The following is a 20282-nucleotide window of genomic DNA, read 5'->3' as shown; positions in this document are numbered from 1 at the left end:
TGCTTTGCACATCCCCTTTCAACCTCAGAGCTGAACCCATTACACGGCCCCTGGGAACACACATTCCCCGAGATCCACAGTTGGGTTACTGTTATGTATTGCACTGCAGCTGACTGTGGAATGAATAGTCATGCTGAGGAAAGCAAACAAGACAGCCTGCAAGGTCCTGGAGATCACTTTCAGCCATGAGAAAGCTTCTTTATTTTTATACCTCCTATTTAACTGCTAGCCCTTTTGTTTGAAAGCCACAACACCAGAGAACATATTGCAGGCATAGCACAAACACATCAAAGCAGTCAGAACAGGTAGCAGCAGGACATGTCTTCCAGATAACCATTAAAAGGAGCCTCGACCAGCTCCTGCATTTCAGCCAGGAACAGCTTCAAAAGGCCATGTTGGCACAGAGTGTGCACTCACTTGGAAGCGGGGTAGAGGTGGGTGTCTCTAGTTGAATCAGACACCTTCAGGACTGAACAGACTCTGGGGGCTTTGGAAAACTGAAGGTTTTTGAACACCCCAAGTTTGTTAGCATGTTTTTAGGAATGGAAATTATCACTGTGCAGAGATGAAAAACACAAGCCATATTAAGCCACACTCAGAGAAAGGAGCTACAACCAGAGAAGGTAACTGAACAGATCAGGGCTGTAAATGTGTTCAAGCAGGTGGTGCTGTCAGGACAATGAGGCCTGAAGTAACAATAACCTTTGGCACAAAAGCAGTGATACCAGGAAGACAGCTGAACAGTCATGGAAGGCAGATGAGACTGGCCTAAGAACCCTGGACTAAAATCTGGGCTTGATATCTGACTTTGACATTGACCTTCTCTGCCTCCTGGGCAATTCATCTTGGTTGAGTTCCCTCCTCACTCAGAAAAGTCAGCAATCTGTGGGGAGGTGGAGGAGGGCATGACACACAATTTTCTTTTCACTCCTGATAGAGATGATCTTTGGCTTTAACTATGTGATTTAAGCTCCCTGCCACAACTCTTCAAAGACAAAGACACTGGAGTAATCATGTCACTAGGGTCAATATTTCAGATCCAAAGCAAGGAAACAGCTTCTTCTCTCACTGCAGTGAACATGAAGCAAAAAGCTCAAAAGGTCCACATTTATAATTTCATAGTTCGAAAACCTCTCTCCAAAGCCATGGGAAGTATGACCATACCAAGATGGTTCCCATGTCTCCTGGTAGCTGTTGAAGAATGCCTATTCATCAGCCTATGATAACCCAGAATCCAACAAACATTCCAGCCCACTTCAATTTTCCATCATTCAGAAGCAAGAACACTGCCTTCCTCCAACATGGGAGAAAGGAATGCATCCTCCCCTCAGCTGCTTGAACATGCTATTCTCTATTGAACCAAGGCAGAATGTGCATTCAGGAACATTTTCACTTCACATTTACTTTACATGCATGAAGCTTTATCTCTGGCATGGAAAAGTAGGTACTAAACACATGATTTTTTTGCTGCACTGGCTTGAAGAAAGGCTGGTAGCCTCATTACAGATCTGCTTCTTGTTTGAGGATTTCTGCTATTCTCATGGAAACAATTCAGACATTTCTTCAGGAGCCCCAGGAAAGCAGCAGTAGCGCTCTGCTGCAGGAGTTCCATGTCCATGCAAACATCCTACCCTTAGTGCACAAGGGCTGAAGGAAGCATGGAATTAACACTCTTGAGATGGGATAGTAACATCACAGAAAGCACCAGCATTGACCATTTTGCTCCCTGATAATGCTGTCCTCAATACCCCTGTCATTCTTATCATGGGCAAGGACCAGTGCATTGAGCTGTCTTTGAGAGATCTAACAGTCATTGACCTCAACTGGCCAGAAATGTTGGCACATTCCCACAGCAAACCTCTGCTTGGAATCACCAAAATAAACCCATACACGTAACGATTAGAGGTCTCATCTAGAGTGGGAAGGAGGACATGAGTAGGAAAAGAACTGGATCCACCCAGTCCTCCATGCCAACTTCAATCAAAAAGCTGTGTCAGAGCACACACTAAACATTCCCACAGAAATCATCAGCAATGGAAGATGGACAATGCCAAATTGTTACTAAACATCCTTCCTTGCTTCCTTTCTTTTTCTAGCTTCTGATGCCTACCAATCAATCTCGGGATCCTGTTCCTGGACAGAATTCTCACACACACACCCTCCACCCTTTCTATGCACTTACCATAATGGTGTGATGTGGGAACAGGGCACGGACAGACTTCACAAACTCCACAAAATACTCTGAATAGCCGTTTGCCACATCCAGGCAGATGAATTTGATAGCTGGAATGGCCTCTAGAATCCTTGTTAACTTGTTCAAATCATCTTGTCCACTACCTGAGCTTGCTGCTACATGCTAAAAAAATAGAGAGAACAAAACAGAGTAGTAGGTTGCAAAAACTGACATAAACACACACACAATTTGTATGTCTTTTCCTGCATAATCTTGGCAGGACTTGTGCTGGTAACTAGTGAAAAATCACACTATGTAATATGAAATAAATACCTTCCTGGGAAAATCAGTGTGCTATTTCTGTCTTGTTTAAATGATATAAAAGAGAGGGAAATTAGCATTTTAGCATTCATTCACAAGTGGATTGTCACAGGCAAATATAATCACCTGAGATCAATCAAGGTTCAGCCATACTCAACACAAACATAGATGAAGGCCTAACTTGGTATATTTCCAGCAAGTTAGAGTGGAAAATCTGGGGCACTGTCAGAGAGTAAAATTTAGGTCTTTAAGTTCACCAAGCACTCCCGTGATCTACAGAATCACAGAATAATTTTGTTTGGAAGGGTCCTCTGGCGATTTTGTAGTCCAATCCCCTTTCTCAAGCAGGGTCAGCTACCATTGAAAACAAGCAGATTGCTTCTTCATCTTCCAATAAGTTCTTTCCAAAAGAAAAATAGTTTCCACAGTTGTTGGCCTACAAAACCTCTGCAGAAATCCAAGGTCACAGTGCAAGCCAGTATTTAATCACTAGGAGGTCCTATTCCAGTCATGTACCACAAAAAAGTTAAGTTTGAAAGTGTTCAGACACAGGACACTCTGGGGACCACTTTGTACCCTGTGGTGGCATGTAAGTAATCCTGACTGGCCTAAGTGCTAGGCTCACTTTCAGACAACTCTGTAATCAATAGCCTTTATAATATAATTCTAAAATGTGCCACAGGTAAAGATCCAATACAGCTGTGTGGTATTCTTTTCCATGCAGAGAAAAATCAAAAACTGCACTGAACTTTGAGCAGAAGAGGAGATAGCCAGGAACACTTACAGTGCCTCTCCTGGTACAGGGGCCTGCCAGAAGAAAAGAAGGAATCTGAATGTGGAAAAGTCAGAACTTAAGTCAATGTTTAAATTTACTAAATATAATGAGGCTAGGACCCTGTGAACAAGTGAGGCAGCACAGCCAGGAATAGCTCAAAGTGAGCTCTATTGCAGGAGAGTAAGTGGAAGACACACAAGCTCTGACAACTGCCAATGCTCATTCCTGCCTAGGCCCAGCACCTGGGCCACTCCATCCTGCAGACTCCAGATCCACCTGCACACCTGATGGCAAAGACTCTGCCCAGCACAAGGGTGTGCAGGGCCAGCCTGTGGTTGGGTTACTTGAAATTATTCATGTCTGTGCACTACCACAGCTCCCAACAGCAACAGAAGCACAGTACTCACACCTACTCCCAAGTATTTCCTCCTTCTTTGTTCAGGATACTTCTCTGTTTCCATTCCAGGCATATATAAACTTTGCTTTTTTGCATTTTAATATAAACACTTTTGTAATGGACTCACATAGCTGTTGTTTTAAACCAGGACAAGCCACTTCCCTTGATGAATTTAAGAATAGCAAATATCTTCATTCCCCAAAACCTCACTTGACAACGGTTTTCCCAAGAGACTCCCAGTGCATGTGAGTTCAGAACAAAGCAATAAACCATAATAATTTACAGTAGAAAAATGTACCTCAAGGCATTCTGGGTGATTGGCAGCAAACAGTTTCCATTCTTCCAGAGAATAATGCTTGTGAATTGCAGTGAACATTGCATGCTAGCAAAAAACCAAGAGAACTGATATTAATGTCCACATTAGTAATTTTTCCCTCAGCTGCAAAAAAAGACATTAGAAAATCCGCTTTTAAGTATAGGCTCATCCTGCTTGGAAGAAACAGTAGCAGCAAACAACAGACCAGGCAACCGTAAACAGCTCTTCAAAAGGCTGGCATACTTAGCCAACCTTTCAGGACCAGGTTTATGATATGTTCCATTAAGCTACTGTCAGTATTTTGAATGTGACAGAGCCTCATTAACGTAGAAATTGCTGCAGCTTTATCCCATAAGCTACACTTTCAAAACTTGTCAGCTAATATTTCTTTTCTGGCAGGGAACACAAAGGGACCTCAAAAACTAAGCTCTAGAAGCTCCACCTGAAGCTGAGCTACACCCAAGATGGAAGCTTCCCAGTATGGAAGCATCTCCACTGAAACTTGCTTATATCAGGAGCCCTGTTTTTGTTCTGGAGTTTTAAATTCATGTTCCTCTGTTCTCCAACAAACTTAGATAAAAATTAACAAAGGCTGCTCACTGTCACCCAGCAGCTTCCCAACTGTTGTAGAAATGAGAGTCGAGACTTACTTTTGCCATAACCACAGCCATTTCAAACGTCCCCACGGTGTCCATGTTTGCCACTATAATGGGAATTCCTGTGTATGTCTGCTTGGAGTTACGGAAGGTGAAGGTGCGCGTGAGGTCGACCTGCAATGAACAGACACACATTCTTTTAAATAACTGATTGTAATCGAACACAAGTTTTTGCTGCAGATTTCAGATACAGCACGTTTAGACAGAGCTTCTTGATTTTCCTCACATTTCCTGTTCCTTTTGTTCCACTATTACATCATTAATTTTTTTTTACAACTTCTGCCTTCCAAACAAGAAAAAAAATTTAAAAGAATGTTTTCTGCATTAAATAGAGCTCTTACTTAAGAAAAAGAATCAAAATAAAATTTAAAAAAGGAGAAAGAACAAGGCAGAAGGACTTGGAAAGAAATGACAATGAGGATGCTGGGTTATTGCATACAGAAGTAATCTCAGCTGTTTGTATGGCTGCCTGAGAAACTCAAGCTTAAGTCCTAACTCCACAGAAGTCAGAATTGCAGCTTGCTCCATCTCCAGGGCTTAGAGGACTTTGTCTCTATTTAGGGTAAATGACAATATAATAAAGTATGCTCTTTTGGTCATGGTTACCGGCACTCTCGCCATACACTAAGAACAATCATACCTTGCCTTGCTAAACCAAGAAGCTGCTAGTTTCTAAGTTAATGTCTTAAAACTGTATCCGCCTTCACCTTCAAAGTTATTTCTTCTTCAGCACCTTCAAATGATCATGGTAACATCAGGCATTTTTTTTCCTTACATCTGCAAGAGGTATTATCAAATTAGATCAGTTCCCACTGGCCTACCTAGGATCTTCCTATCTAGGAGAAAAAAGCTCAAAAGGAGAAAAAAAAGAAATGCACAACTGTAAGATATTAGTTTAGTCTCTAGCCACAATGAAGGCTCCTTCACTTTTCATTAATCCTCACTGCAACTTTAACCCAGTAACATTTGGAGACCTGAACTAAACTGAAATCCATCACCAAAAAGAAAGCAACAGAAAAAATATAGGATTTTTTTACTATTTATTTAAAACACACTTTGAGCACTGCCAAATTGCAGGCGAGATTCTGATTAATATTGTGAGGGATTTATTACTGGTTTGTATAAGAGAAAGAACTTTGTGCCTCAGTGATAAACTGTGAATCAGGTTCTCATATAAGCTCATAAGTGAAGGGTCACTTTAGTGAACAATCTAAGATATATCTTAATGGAGACTCTCCTTTCTCCCATTTACTATCAGAGGTCTAATTCTCCAGCCATCATGGATGACAAACCATTCTTACAGGAAATTTAGTTGCAGCTAACATTAGAAAATAATACAAAGAAGATAGGTATGAAACAAGTATGAAAGTTTAATTTACTTTACTCCCTCTTAATACAATGTATTAACTAGAACCATAGAGGAGGGGGAGAGGGGGGGGAAACAAGAGTATCCCACAACCAGTTCCACACAGATACCAGCACCAAGTTCAAAGGAACTTCAGAAAGGAGAAGAGCTGTGTTTCAGAAAAGACATCAAAATATTCCAAAATAGACACTCACAAGACAAGGCAAGAACTTGCCTTGTAATTTTTTTAGTCCTTCACACCTTTAGCATCTCCAATATCCCACAGCAGTAAGACAAATTTTATGTTGCATAAAAACTACAACCTTTGCCCGGTAATTACATTCAGTGCTTCTTCTTGTTTTATTAGAGACAATTAACAACCGGTGCTCAGTTTCACCTTTTCCATTCCACTCCTCATTTCATGGACTTTTAGCATATCCTCCACAGCTGACTCTTCTCCGTATCAAATTATCCTAGTATGTTTAGGTTTTTCCTCATGTGGAAATCAGTCAACACTGCTGATCATGTTGGCTGCCATTCTCTCTACCTATTTTAGCAATTTGTGCTGTTCTTGTGGACTTATTTAAATTTACAAAATTTAAATTAACGACTTCCTACAGGACACTTGTCTGGTGAACTTGTAATGGACAGAGTGCATGAGTAAGCCCAGCCAAGGCAAGAACAGGCTATGTGAGTACCAAGACCTCACAGACAGATAATTGTGCTCCCACTCCCATCCTTGCTCTAACAAATTTTGATATTTGAATTCAAGCATCACATTTTTCTGATATCTTTCCAAAAAGAGAAAGCAACCATGGAAAACAAAGAGCAAGGAATCAGAAACAAATATCAACATAGCAAACCTACAAGAAGATCTGCAAACATCCCAAACTGTCTCTCTAGGAAGCTGACTTAACTCTAGTCACTGCATAAAAAGCTATCCTTGCGCAAAACGAGGCATTCACACCAGAGAAGCAGATGCTTGCTGATATAAGCTTCAAAGCAGCAGCTTGCTGGGTAACAGGCACTGTAGTATGCTGCCTCTGTTCCTCTGCCAGAACTATTTATTTATATTCTTGTTTTGAAGCAGACTGGGGCTGTCCATTTCAGATCTGGCTCTCACAGACTCTGTTTATCCCTGTTGCCACAGCCTCAGTGATGGTGTCCAATTTCTTAACCTTCATCGGTTTTCACTGACCCCCTCACGACACGCACTTTTTCTCATCTGCAACGTTTTAACAGTTCATCACAGCTACCCGTTACAACCCTGCCATATCAGCTCATGTTCCTCCTATCGTTTTCCCTTCCCAGCAGCCCTTCTTTCCACAGCCTGCACGCTGCTAAATATACAAAACACTGCACTTGAAGGAGCCATGTGCCTGCCACTCACTCGGTGGAGCACAGCTCCACCTGTTTGCCAGGCCGGCACAGTGAATTTTAAGGAGAGATCCATAGGTCCCCAAGCAAATGGCTCAAAAGTGCCCACAGGCTCTATGTGCAGCAATGGCATACGATGAGGAGTTACTTGGCTGGGACACTGTTCGTGGTAAATTAAAAATTACTTGCCAGAAATCAACTTTCTACTGAGAGGGCCTCTCTGATCTTACACCTCATGATGTCAAAGTTGTTCGTTGTTACCCCCAAAATCCCTGGGCATAGGCACATAGTAAACACAGCCTCCCTGCTTCCCTTTCCCTTTCTACCTCAGTCTCTCTAACAACTCCATGTCCCCTGGAGAAAGCCTTAATCCTCTTTTCATCCCCCAATACAACATAATTCCTTCTTTAGTCAAACTAAATCCTTTGTTAACCTTGGGGGTTATGTGGGGTAAACGAGAAGGCACCTTCGATCCTGAAGCAGCCATCTTTTTTTGTGGTGGCAATCGATCCTCGTGGGATTGATTTCCTGGGGTCTTTCCCGATCCCTGATGAGAGAGAACTACAGCACTGTTCCGGCTAACAGTGGCCCTGGGCCAGCAGGGACACAGAGCCCCAGGGGGACCCCAGTGCTCCACACACGCAGGTCACAAGGGGGTTAAACCCAAGCGAGGGTGAAACGCACCCATCGCCCCAGGTTTGATGGGATTTCCCTTAGTACTCCCCATGATGGGGTTCCAGCCCGGGGCACCCCGCCCACTGGGAAGCGCTCCCCAGCGTCTTCGCGGGGTTTGTTTTGCAATTATTTTTTTAAAGAGCACATCAGCTCCTCGGTATCAGCACCGCCCACAGCCCCCGAGGCTGAGGGCAATGCTGCCTGTCAGGTGGCATCACCGGCTTCTGCCGGCCCAAGCTGCGGGGCGGGTAACCGGACACCCCTGTCCTGCAGCGCTGCCGCTTCGCCGCCGACGCCCCCTCCGAAACCGGAGGTCAGCCCCCGCTCAGCCCCGCAGAGGCACCTGTTAGGAGCAAGCAATCCCCCACTGCCCCCCTTACATTTTAGCTTGAGGAGCGAGGGAGGCCAGCGCGGCACCGGCTTGCGGCACCTGCCGCCCCCCGCTCCGCCGGGGCCGCGGGGGGACACGCCACGGGCTCCGCAACCCCGGCCACGTCCTCCCTTCCTGGCAGCAGCGGCATTCCCCCGCCACGCAAAGGGCGTCCCGATCGGGGAGGGCATTGCTGCTATAGACCGGGAAACAAAAATAAAGCAGGGGAGGAAGGCGGGTTAAGGAAGTTAAGCGTTGGGGGGGACGGGGGGGGGAAAGCATGCTGGGTTTGGATGTCCCCACCTCTGATCTGCTTTTGAGGCTGCTCCTTTTAGGTCTGACCAGGACATCTTTAAAGTCCAGTTTGAGGTCTGCGTCTACCCGGGGCATCTCGCTGGGGTGTCGGGGTGCGGGGGCCGGGGCTGTCCTGGCGGCGGCAGTGGCGGCCCTGCTGTGCTGGCTGCACCGCCCCGCCCGCAGAGCCGAGCCGAGCCGAGCCGAGCCGCTCCGGCCAAAGCCCGCCAGCCGCGCACCGAGCGTATTTATAGGGCGCGGGCACCGGGCCCCATCGCTTTATTAGGCGAGGGCTGTTTTTAGCCGAGCGGCCGGCCAGGGCCGGCCCCTGCCCCTTCCCCCGCCGCAGCTACCCCCGCCTCTCCGCCGGGCAGCGTGCGGTGGGGGGCAGACGGGGACGCGTCGCCCGCCCGCAACCGCCCCGTGCGGGGCGAGGCACCGGCGGCACCGCGGCGGCCTTAAGGGCAAAGCAAGGGCAGAGGAAATGGCGCCTCCATGTGACCGAGCGGGCCCCGGCGCCGCCGGTACCGGGTGCGGGAGCCCGGCCGTGCTGGGTGTCTGCTGCAGGGCTGAACGAACATCTTGGCCTCCCTCTACCTTCCACCGAACAGGCGGGGGCTGGCGGCGCTCCCCAACGCTGTTAGGGCTGCTGCAGCACAGCCCAAAATGCTGTGCCTCCAGCCACAGAAAAAACATAGCACTTAGTGTAGCTGGGCTTTCGTGGGAATCCCGCTTCCCGGGTGCTCTGCTCTGAGCCCAAACTCGGCCCCCTCCCTGCCCGGCATCTGGTAATACTGGGGCAGAGCTCGGCTCCCAGTCGCACTGCAGAGGGCCAGAGTGTGGTTTTGGCGTTAGAGACGTTGAGAAATGTGCAGCTGGTTGGTCATAGAGTGGTCAGAGCACCAGCCACCTGCAGCTGCCTCAGTAATTTCCTATTTCACTGCACTTAGAGAAGCAACAGGGAGCTTTTCTGTTTGGTTGGGTTTTTTTTTTTTTTTCCGAGCATACATGAGGCTGATTTGTGACTCTTTCCTCCATTTTCAATGGTGCTAGCCACGGTTCAACACACAGTCACAAACCACTCATAGCAGCAGGATTGCACGTGCTGAGTCCATCTACATCTGCTGCCAGAGGGATCAATACAGGGTTGCCAGATACTACATGAGATGACTTCCACAGGAGCTTTGAGCCTTAAAGTCTATTTAATTATGAAGTCAGTGGGTAGTAAGACTTGGACTTCTTTGAAAGACACATGAGCTAAGCCTTGTTAGTGACTGGAAACTGAAGCCTGGGACAGTTCCTCAGACACATTGCAGGAGGAGGTAGCACTCTCTCCTTTATCTGAAAGTTACATTCGTCTAGTCAACACCCTGCCTCCCGCAGAGCTCTTTTACACCTCTTTGCCCAAGTGTCCCAGATAATCCAGTATGACCAAGCATGAGCCTGGGGCTTTACACAGAAGGCAGGGCATTTGAGTGCTTGCAGTTTTGATTGTCCAGGTTGAGAGGCCTTGAATCTGGGACTTTGGAACTTCAGATGATGTTCCAGGAGAGCCTTGCCATTGTAGGTATTTCCCACAGAGATATTCAGGGAAGAGGACTCTATAATTAGTCTCATCTGCATAACAGAGGCCACTCATTTGGTGTTTTCTCCACAATATAACGGAACTATTAAAACATGTTTTTCAGACAGACATATGTGCCACCATTTACTGCTAAGTAATAGGAGTACTTATGAGAATGGGTCCTTTGGAAGTGGCATGTCTGTAGCAGAGGACTGAGAATGGAAAAAAACAAATGCCTTCTGTCTGTGCCTAGCACCATGTCTTCCATTTGCCCTCATGGCAGGCATGTGATGCTGAGAAGAAAGAAAGAAGCCACTGCGCTGTGAGTTCAAAAGGTCAGCGCTGTTGTTAAGAGTAGGAGATTGAGGCTACAGTGATATGTGTGAGCCACAGAAAATGCATGCCTGATACTGTTTATAATTTCCAGTATTTTAGTGTCCACTCACAGAGCTCACAGTGCTATTTTCCTGCAGATCACAGTATCTTCTAATATCCAGTAATTCCCCATATAGACATACTAACAGACTAGTTAGGTGTCTCACATCAGCTTGAGTGTTCTTTAAAGCTTACAAATTCTCCAGTTTCTTACTTCAAGATGTATTTTCTGTAATCAAAATTACGTTTTCTTGCTGAACCACCTCTGTTTTTTTCATTGTCCTTTCTGAAGTATGGACACCAGAGGGGACACGATCAATAATCACATTAATATCATATCCAAAAATGAAGATCACCTCTTATGTATCTTTGCTATTCCTCTTTACACTTGAGATATACCTGCCGTGAGTGATCCCATATTATCTCTTTCTGCTATGGAAAAAAGAGCTGTTCATCTAGGCTGTATGCAGTTTAGTCTTCAAGTGCAAATGAGCCATCACTGATTTCAAATTTAGCATATGTAAATGATTTTTTACTTTCCTTCAGAGTTCTTCTTTTCTCTACTTCATTGTTTTATATTTATACTTAAAAGCAGATGGAACAATTCACTCATAAGAGAACTGCTCAGCCACTGTAACTGAAAAGACCAATGCCAGTGTTGCTTTGTAGGTCTTCTAAAAGTTTTCTAGACTTAGTGTTTTTGAGAGGAGGAAAAAGTGATCATTATAATGCAAATAGTTACTACTGTGTCTAAAGCCTATTATTAACAAAGACTGTTGACCTTGTGGTTTTCATCCTGTTATTTTAATTGTAAATACTGTTGTATCTAACAGTATAAATTAGTTCACAAATGGGACTTGGTAACAAAGGACATGGAAGAGGCTGAGGTACTCATTGGCATCTTCACCTTGGTTTTCCTTGGTAAGATTTGTCTCAGGATTCCCAGGCCCCTGAGACTCATCAGAAAATCAGGAGTAGTGAAGACATCCTCATAAGAGCAGGATCATGTGGGGAGGGGGAAGTCCTGAGGGCTAGAAAAAGCAAGTATCAGTCCTGTCTTTGAGAAGAGCAAGAAGTAAGGAAGATCTGGGCTAGTCAGCTTCACTTCTTGCCTGAGAAAGGGGCAGAGCCAATAATCCTGGAGACCATTTTCAGATGAATGAATGAAGGACAAGAAAGACCAAAGGTAGTTGGCATGAATTTATGATAATAAAATCATGCTCAGCTCACCTTCTAAGATGAAATTACTTTTTCAGTAGATGAGGAAAAAGCAATGGCTCTTGTTTGTTTTGACTTAGGCTTTTGACAGATTCCAAATAACATTTTTGTAGGCAAACTTATGAGGTGGGGACTAGCTAAAAGGACAGTGAAGTGGATTGAAAACTGACTGAACTTTGGGCTCAAAGGGTTGTTATCAGTGACATTAAGCTGGAGGCCAGCTATTTGTGGTATACCAGGTTAATTGTATATGGCATTAAAAACACCTCTTTTTATCAATGCCTAGTATTTTTCTTATTTAAATAAGAACACTTCCTCAGTAACTCCTTGGTTTTAAAAGAAGCATTCAGTGATAACCTGGAAGTATGAGCACTTCTAAGCACCAGAAACACTTTTTGGGTGAATGCTTAATGATGTTGTCATTATTTGTCAAGAGAAATTCTTGTCACAGCAGATATACAGCTAACACAGTTGAAGGCACATGCTTACGTCCTTGCTGTGGTTCCTAGGAAAATACTATAGCCTCATATAGCTCCATACAGACAGCCTGTAACACAAGTAGCATGCCTGTTTAAGGAGTGTGGTGAGCACTAGTGAAAGCATTGCTCAGCTGGCAAGTGCTCCCACAAACTGTGTGTCACAACTTCCCAGCAAAATCCCATATCTGGAAAGAACAACATGCTGCAGGACATGTGTGATGAAGATCTTTCACTCTTAAGGAGAAGCAGTACATTTGAGGAAAGAGCCTTGTTTTGCTTAGGAGAAATGTAAATCCCTTTTATTATTCTGTTTGAGTTTGGGCCTTGTCTGTGCTGAATAGCATTTTCCAGTGGATGGATCAAGAAATGTAACTCAGCAAACCCTGCAAATGCAAGCAGATTTCCTTTGGTTGTGGAGATAAGGGTGTTCCTCTTAACTGTATCGGTATTATTACAGCATCTACACTAAGGCATTTGCTGGCCTTGATAGCAACCAGAAATGGGAGGAGTGGAGCTGACACCCCTGCCTTTCATAAGTGTGCCAAGCAAATTTCAACTACATGCATGAAGATCACTTGTTATGAAGAAACTTGTATGCCATAAGTATTTTCATTTAAATTTGAAGGTCTTAGAGGAAAAATAATCTTAGTTGCTAATCATCAGCTAAATCCCAGGCCCACACTGAATTCAGTAGGACAGCTTTTCGTTCAAGGTATAGTTTACTTAGGAGTAAGTGACAGTATGCACTCCTATTTGATTTCAGCAGGTTTCAAATGTTAATTATAAGTAATCACAGCAATCTATAATTAATGCAACTTTGACCTTCTTTGGCTTATGAAATATGCTTAGGGTCTGTCCGTACTGATAAGTAAAGTGGACCACACCAATCTGTCCCTGCAAGGCAGGAGACAGAGTGTGGCTCACATGTAGCCATTTAGGTGCCATATGTGAGTTTCAAGGGGTCTCACTCAAACTGCATATTGGAAACAGTTTGATGCTGTTCCCTGAACTGTCCTCAGACTACTTGGAGGAGGGGTAACTGTCCAGGTAGTTCAAGGGAGTGTGATTCTAATAAAAAAATATGGACTATTGCATTGTAGAGCTTCTAGCTGGGTCCATGCTCAGGTCACATTTGGTTTACTATTGGACTTTACTGGCATGGAAGTTGTTTGCAGATTTTTTTTAAATGGTCAAAACCTGTTGTATCCTGTCCATTGTGAGCTGATACTTCTGTTAATTACAGAATTACAGCTCTATGTACTGTAAAAGACAGTGAGATTCTCTCTGTGGAAATACTAAGTCATCTCACAGAATGTAACAGGTATTCTGTTGCTGCTACATAGCTTTACATAAGGAGCCAGCCTCTCCTTAGCAGTGCCCACTGGTAGAACAAGACCAATGGTCATGAGCTGAAACACAGGAAATTCTATTTGAACATTAGAAACCACTTTTTTTTCCTGTGAGGTTGGACTACATGATCTTAGAAGGTCCCTACCAACCTCAGCCACTCTGTGATTCAGTGGTTCCATACATTACTTCATCACTGCAGGACATCTTCCCCTGCAAGATCTCAAGAGCCTTTGAAAAATCTGATAATTACATAGTTTATTTGGTGGTCATTTGATAGTCAAATTAGTAAAGCTCATTTACATAAGAGAAAGGCATGGAGAGAAAAATTTAAGGATGAAGCAAAGTCCTATTCAAGTTACACATTGGTAACTCTGATTATGATTTCACACTGGCTTTATAGCAGTAAGATGCCACTGACTTTGGTGGAGTTGTCCCTACTGAATACCACTGCTGGGAGAAACAGGCTGGAGAGTAAACTCATCAGAGACAAGTGTTGATTTGGCATTAATACCACTGCTGCGAGAAGAAGCTGAGCCCATGTTTTCACATCTGTTTTCCTCTAAAATCATAAGACAGCCTGGCTACTTGGCTTCACCATCTCAGATTGAGGCGGTGAAGGTCTTTTGTCTTGGATGGACATAGGCTGATTTACCAGGCTTTTCCAAAACATACTAGACCAAATAGCAACCCCAGTGAGGTAGCAAAACTGCCTCAGTAAATAATTATATTCACAAATAAATAAATAAAAGCAAGAATGCACAGTTGCAGAAGGATTTGGGCAGAGAAGAACTCAGCAAAAATAAACTTCTGGTATTGCCTGTGTACCAGCTGATGATTTTTTTGCCAGCAAATCACCTACTGTCATGACAGTGCATAAGAATTTAACCACGTTACAAGCCAGACTCAACTGGGGCTGGCCATACCCTCTCCTTCCCTCAGTGTTTGCACTCCAGCTTGGATGCAGGCTTGCATCTGAACTTCATCCATTAATTCTAGCCTAGAAACTCCCAAGAATCCAGTGTCAATTCAACCTGCTCATGTAAATAGAGGAAAATACTGAATTCAAGAAGCAATTTTGCATGAATGTTTTTCTCGCCAGCAGCTGATTTTACAGGATGCAACAGAGCAGTCACAGGACTGCCGAGGCAGTGCACATACTAATATTGCTGTTCTGCCTCTTTATTTTTAATGTAATACCTAGATCAGTGTGCTGCTTTCTTCATATTAATCCGTTGCATGTGGAATTAGCGAGTTGTAGGCTTATACCCGAGTTTGTGTTACTCAGGACCAAGGTGGTTAACACAGAAAAGAAAATAATGTCTAGTTTTCTTGCACTTAACACCACGGATTTGCTCAGTCTCTTGAGCGTAAGTCAGACTTAGATTCTGAAAGTCCATTTCCTCCTATGGAGAGGGGTCAGGACGTTGCCTATTTTAATCCTGGCACTTGTGGGTTTTTTTGGTTTGGTGCCCAAAGCCTGTTAGAATAGGCACACTGCCACTGCCTGATGAAAGAAATTAAAAGCACAACATTAATTAAAAAAGCCCCAACCCATTATATAACCAAATGGGATTTTCTTCATTTTCGGGGCTTTCCTTGACATTTTTGTGTTAGGTGGAAATGTTGCTACAAATTTTAAACTGGAGAAATGCTTCTGAACTGTGAACATCTGGTAATGAATAGCTTTCAAATCCAATTTAATCTTTGGAAAAACGAAACAACTTTGCTGCCCTACTGCACCATCTACAGGCAGAAAACCCCCATGCTCATGTTACAAAATGTTTTAACTCTTTCAAGCATTTTCTTTGATCGTTGCAATTAATACATAAACCCGGAATTTTTCTCTTTTCATCTTAATTAGTATGAGGGTTTTATGCCTTTTGTGTGTAAAATGACATTTCCCACAACTTTAAATACCTTGTACACTTGGGCCAGGGAGCTGTGCCTCTGCAAACCTTGTGTTAATTTGGATCTTATCACGGGATTGTAGAAAACAAAATTGGCTTGGTCCTTTATTGCAGTTTAGGCATTTAATGGGATGTAGATAAAAGCTGTTGCATTTATCAGCTGTCACACCCTTTTTCATAAAAACACCTACATAGGGATTATGATTAACATCAACTCGGTTGTCACCACTATGCCTTTTTTACCCATGATTCCTCACTGGCTAGAGTTAAAGATATTCTTAAAATGACCTAGAAAATGCTGCTTCCCTTTCCCACAGCAAATAAAACCCTGCTAAATATTCTTGTATATCATTATGATAAAACGAGAAGGGAAAATTTAATGCCTGAGCTTGTAAAATATGCTCTAGTTTTGCAAGGCTGTTTAAAAAGTGAATATTATTAGCATGTGAGGCCACAGTAGCTGCACATCTGTAGCTGCTGTTAGCTTAAATCTAACATGTGGTTTGGATGCCTACGTTCTTTAAGTAATCGAATAGGAAAAATACGACATGAAACTGATGGATCGAATCTCATGAACTGCCCTCCTCCTTTTTAGGAAGAAAGCAGACCTTTTTTAGTTGTTTTCAGCTTCCTGAAAAGATATGTGTTTAAAAAATTATATCCCAATGAAATAACATCCTTACTAGTGGTAAATAGATATATGCATTCTGTCAATAAAATTTGAAGGAATTTATGTGATTTTGTTTTGGTAGGAGAACAAGGGGCTAAACTCAAGATCACTTATCTACCTGGATTTTAGTCTCATATGTAGTGCCTCTGCTGGGAAATCTGTGGAGCAAGAACATTATTTGATGCTGGATATGCAGCATCCAGAGGCAGTAAGGCATGGATCCCGATTACAGTCTTTTTCCATTCATATAATGAAGAGTTCTGAAAATACTGCATGTTTTTGGTCTGTTCTTCCACATTTTTGCCTAGAAAATTATTATTTTACATTTTGATTTGTGCCTGGCTCTCTCTTCTTTTTTTCCTGAGCTGCTGTGCAGCAGTGCTGGTTTCTGATGTTAAGAGAGCTGGCATGTTTCACCCCATCATCCGTATTCAGCAGAGGCAGAAGTCACTTCCATATGTGGTTTGTGGAGTGTTTTGGGATTCTTTAAGGATGAAAGGTGTGATATAAATATAAGATACTGTTCATTCGTTTTTTTTTCTGCAGCACACATAGTACTAACAAGTTATCCTTTCATCTTGAGCTCCCCTGACTAAATTGTCAAACATCTCAGTAATACCATGAACGTTTGCTTCAGGCACAGTCATAATCACTATTCTGTTAGCTCCATCCTTACAAAAGGATGGCTATTCTCCAGGGACACAGTTGACTCTCCTGCTACCAAATGCTTTTTCTTACCATCCTTGGTAGCTTCTCTTACAGTTCCCCTTGAGTTTCCTTGCTTCGGTCTAATCCTCCAGATCTCATTCGGGTCCCATTTCCCATATTGGTTCACCAGCAGTACATTGTTAAATCTCTGCTGATCCTGTATCCTGAGCAAAAAAGGACCATAAAGGATACTACTTTGGACTTCTGAGTCCCTCCCTCCCTTCCTTCCTTCCTCCCTTCCTTCCTCCCTCCCTCCCTTCCTTCCTTCCTCCCTTCCTTCCTCCCTCCCTCTGTGTTTAGATGGCAATGGCTCTGTCCTCTTTAGGCAGAGCACTGTGTGGAAAGCAGTAATCAGCCTCTCCCTAGCTCCTAGGTGCTACCTAAGCAGCACCTCATTCTCTTCTCAGAGAGAGGCAGAACACAATTGCTTTTCTGAGCCCTTCTGCCCAGCTCTGTGGGAAAGAGAATAATTAGCCTCGTTTAGCTACAGGGCCAGCAGCTCCTTGCCTTCTCTGCCCTCCCCTCACTTGACCCCAGTGTTTTAGAGCTGCAGCAGTGCCTGGGTAAATACAGCTGAGCAGGTGGCCACTCCCAGCTGTGCCCACATTGCCGCTCCCTGCTCCTTCTCTGGTGCTGCCCTGACACCCACCCAAGGCTCCACAATTGGCCCTTGAGAGCTCTGATGGGGAAAGCAGAACATGAAGGGGCACTTCCTCACACTCCCTCTTTTTCATTCCTCATTATTTTAGCTCAATTAATTTGCTCTCATGTTCCTGAACCCTCTTGCATTCAACTTCAGGCTATGCAGGCTACTTTTCCTCCTGACACACTGCCGTCAGGTGGTAGGTAATATGTAGCTCACCAGAGCAAGAACTTGTCAAGAAAATCAATGAGCTGCTGTGACCCTTGGGGTCAGGCAAACAAGTCTTGTGGAGTTTGTTAAATGAGGTATGGGGCTATGCTGTCATGTGAGGGATAATATAGGAATAAATAAATGTCTATAAACATTCAGATTTCTGATACTTGAAATGATCCAATTCAATCACTGTGTCTGGTGCCCAATTTAGTAAAAACACATCTTTCTTTACTTCTGATTACTTTCCCAAGCCACCATTTGTGCTGGAATATAGCAGGCTGATATATGTCATGGCACATAATCTAGCTTCCCTCACTTCCCTAAGTGTACAGTGGGACTACATCCGTAGGACCCAGTGGTGGTGTCATCATATAAAACTCATGTGTGTATGATCAAAGGAGTCCTTGTTTTTCTTTCCCCACAGCTCATAACAGAGCTCAGAAATACAGAACCATTTTGATATTTAAAAACCATTTGATATTTAATCAGAACAGAAGCTTGGCATATGAAGAACATGGGCATATAGCTGAGCTGAGCTTTGGGAGACATTAAAAATGAATTACGCTGATAAAGAACAGCTGTATTCTTACATCAGAAACCATGGGGACAAATAATTAATTTGCCTTCATTAATTTCCCAATTCTTTCCTGGCAAAAAGTCCAGAAATGCTTAGATTACAGATCTAATTGCCATGAAGTGAGTGTATGTATTAAGAGACTGTATCAATTATTGGGCCATCAGGTATATTTATAAAAGCCAATTTCTGCTCTTGCAGTGTTAAGATCCCTGCTCACCTCCACCTACCTTGGGTCTTTTTTGTTGCCAACTAGCAGGAAATCTGGAGAAAAGAAGGTGATAAAATGTTGACGATCATTTTCTTACTTAATGAGTCTGTTTCTGAACCTTGGCTGAGCAGAGCTGCGTGCAGCTGTGAGGTGGAAGAGGGAAGCAGGGTACGATGTTAATTCCCTCTTGAAAGACAGCACTATGGAGGCCACAGTATATTTGTCTCCCTTGACATTCTAGACTGTGGAAAATAGTAATTCCTAGGTTTAAATTTGGTGGCTCATGTGTGGTTTAAATAAAATAAATAAATCAAACCAATTGATCAGGTAAGTGTGGGAGTTGAGTTTGGTGTCAGAAGAGAAGGGTACTGCAGGGATGGTGGGGTTTGTACCCAGTGTTTTTGAAGGAGTGACAGAGACTCCACTTACCATGCTGAAGAAGGACACTGAGCCCTTGCTGTCATGAGGAGTGCACACTGGAGGGCAGGGAAAATGCTGGGACACACTCAGCTGCCCCTGGCTTCCAATGAGCCAGCCCATGCAACAGTCCCTTCCAGGAGGGGGCTTGCCTCTGTCTTCTCTGCCCAGCAGTGGCCTGTAACGGGATGTGTAGTAGTGGGCTTGTTTGGAGGGAAAATACATTCAAGGCTTTGTCTACCTTGTCTATGCTTCAGGTCGAGCCTTCCGTCTATGCCTCTGATGCTGGAGTGTAATGTGGGTTTACATTTGGAGAAAGATAGGGACATACACATACAGAATATAAGTACATACAGTATATAAGAAAGCTTTACATCACAAACACTCCTGTTGCACCTAGCCTACAGACTGAGGAAAGTTTTAGGAACTGATAGATATTCAAAGGATAGAATGAGACTCTTGGGAAATGGAGGCTAAACCTCTGCTGGTGTGGCTCTTCTGAAGGATATAGACCTTATATTTATAATTTATTGAGTGCTTTTGGATGAGTCAAATTTTATTTCAGTGGCAGGCAGAACAGAAATCTTGGCACTTTTTTTTGTCATGAAGCAATCTTGACAAGTATATATGGCTGGTACTTAAAAATTTCCTACTGTGTCGTTGAAACACTTCCAGGCATCATTTAATCAGGTGAAGGAGATCTTAGCTCACTCCTTGTTCTCATTCAGTTTTGCCAATTACAGCTTGTCTAGAATTTTGTCTCCTCTTACTTGCAAACGTCTCTTCAATTCTTGCTAATTTCTGCAGCTAGACCAAGTGATTAAAACCGACCTTTCTGGCAGGCACAGTATGTGCTCTCTGTCTGTGCACCATGCTGACTGTGCTGGTAATCACTGTGAGCCCTCCAGCCTGCCTGGATGTAGGTCTGGAATTTGTTTAGCATGGGCTGGGAGGGTTTGGGAGGTAGGGGTGCACCAGCCCACAGACCCCTACTCATGGGCACGGGGCCCGTGTGGCTCAGGGAACACCGAACCAGACAGCCACCTTTGCACCACAGGCTGGGCAAGCTGAGAGCTGGCCTCTGTTTGGCTTGTGGCCAGTGCTTGAATGTATTTCATAGAATCATGGAATCATTTAGGTTGGAAAAGTTCTTTCAGACCAACCATTAAGCCCGACATTAAACCTTGTCCCCGAGTGCCACATCTACACATCTTTTAAATATTTCCAGGGATGGTGACTCAACCATTTCCCTGG

The 20282-nt window shown here is 43.7% G+C and overlaps 1 protein-coding gene across 1 annotated transcript in view; it reads right to left on the bottom strand.

Annotated features, from left to right (window-relative positions):
• GMPR (guanosine monophosphate reductase) overlaps nucleotides 1–9164 on the bottom strand; it is a 42486-nt gene extending 33322 nt beyond the window's left edge. The window contains exons 1-4 of the mRNA XM_039548905.1: nucleotides 8709–9164; nucleotides 4633–4752; nucleotides 3965–4048; nucleotides 2183–2356 (exon numbers count right to left, since the gene is read on the bottom strand). Coding sequence (XP_039404839.1) covers nucleotides 2183–2356; nucleotides 3965–4048; nucleotides 4633–4752; nucleotides 8709–8795 — 465 coding nt within the window. The 5' untranslated portion in view covers nucleotides 8796–9164. The remainder of the gene's footprint in view (nucleotides 1–2182; nucleotides 2357–3964; nucleotides 4049–4632; nucleotides 4753–8708) is intronic.
• Nucleotides 9165–20282: the final 11118 nt, after the last annotated feature.

Source organism: Corvus cornix, chromosome 2, assembly GCF_000738735.6.
Source record: "Corvus cornix cornix isolate S_Up_H32 chromosome 2, ASM73873v5, whole genome shotgun sequence".
Lineage (NCBI taxonomy): Eukaryota > Metazoa > Chordata > Aves > Passeriformes > Corvidae > Corvus > Corvus cornix.
Note: the sequence above shows the minus strand (reverse complement) of the source record. Positions and strands in the feature narration are given on the sequence as shown.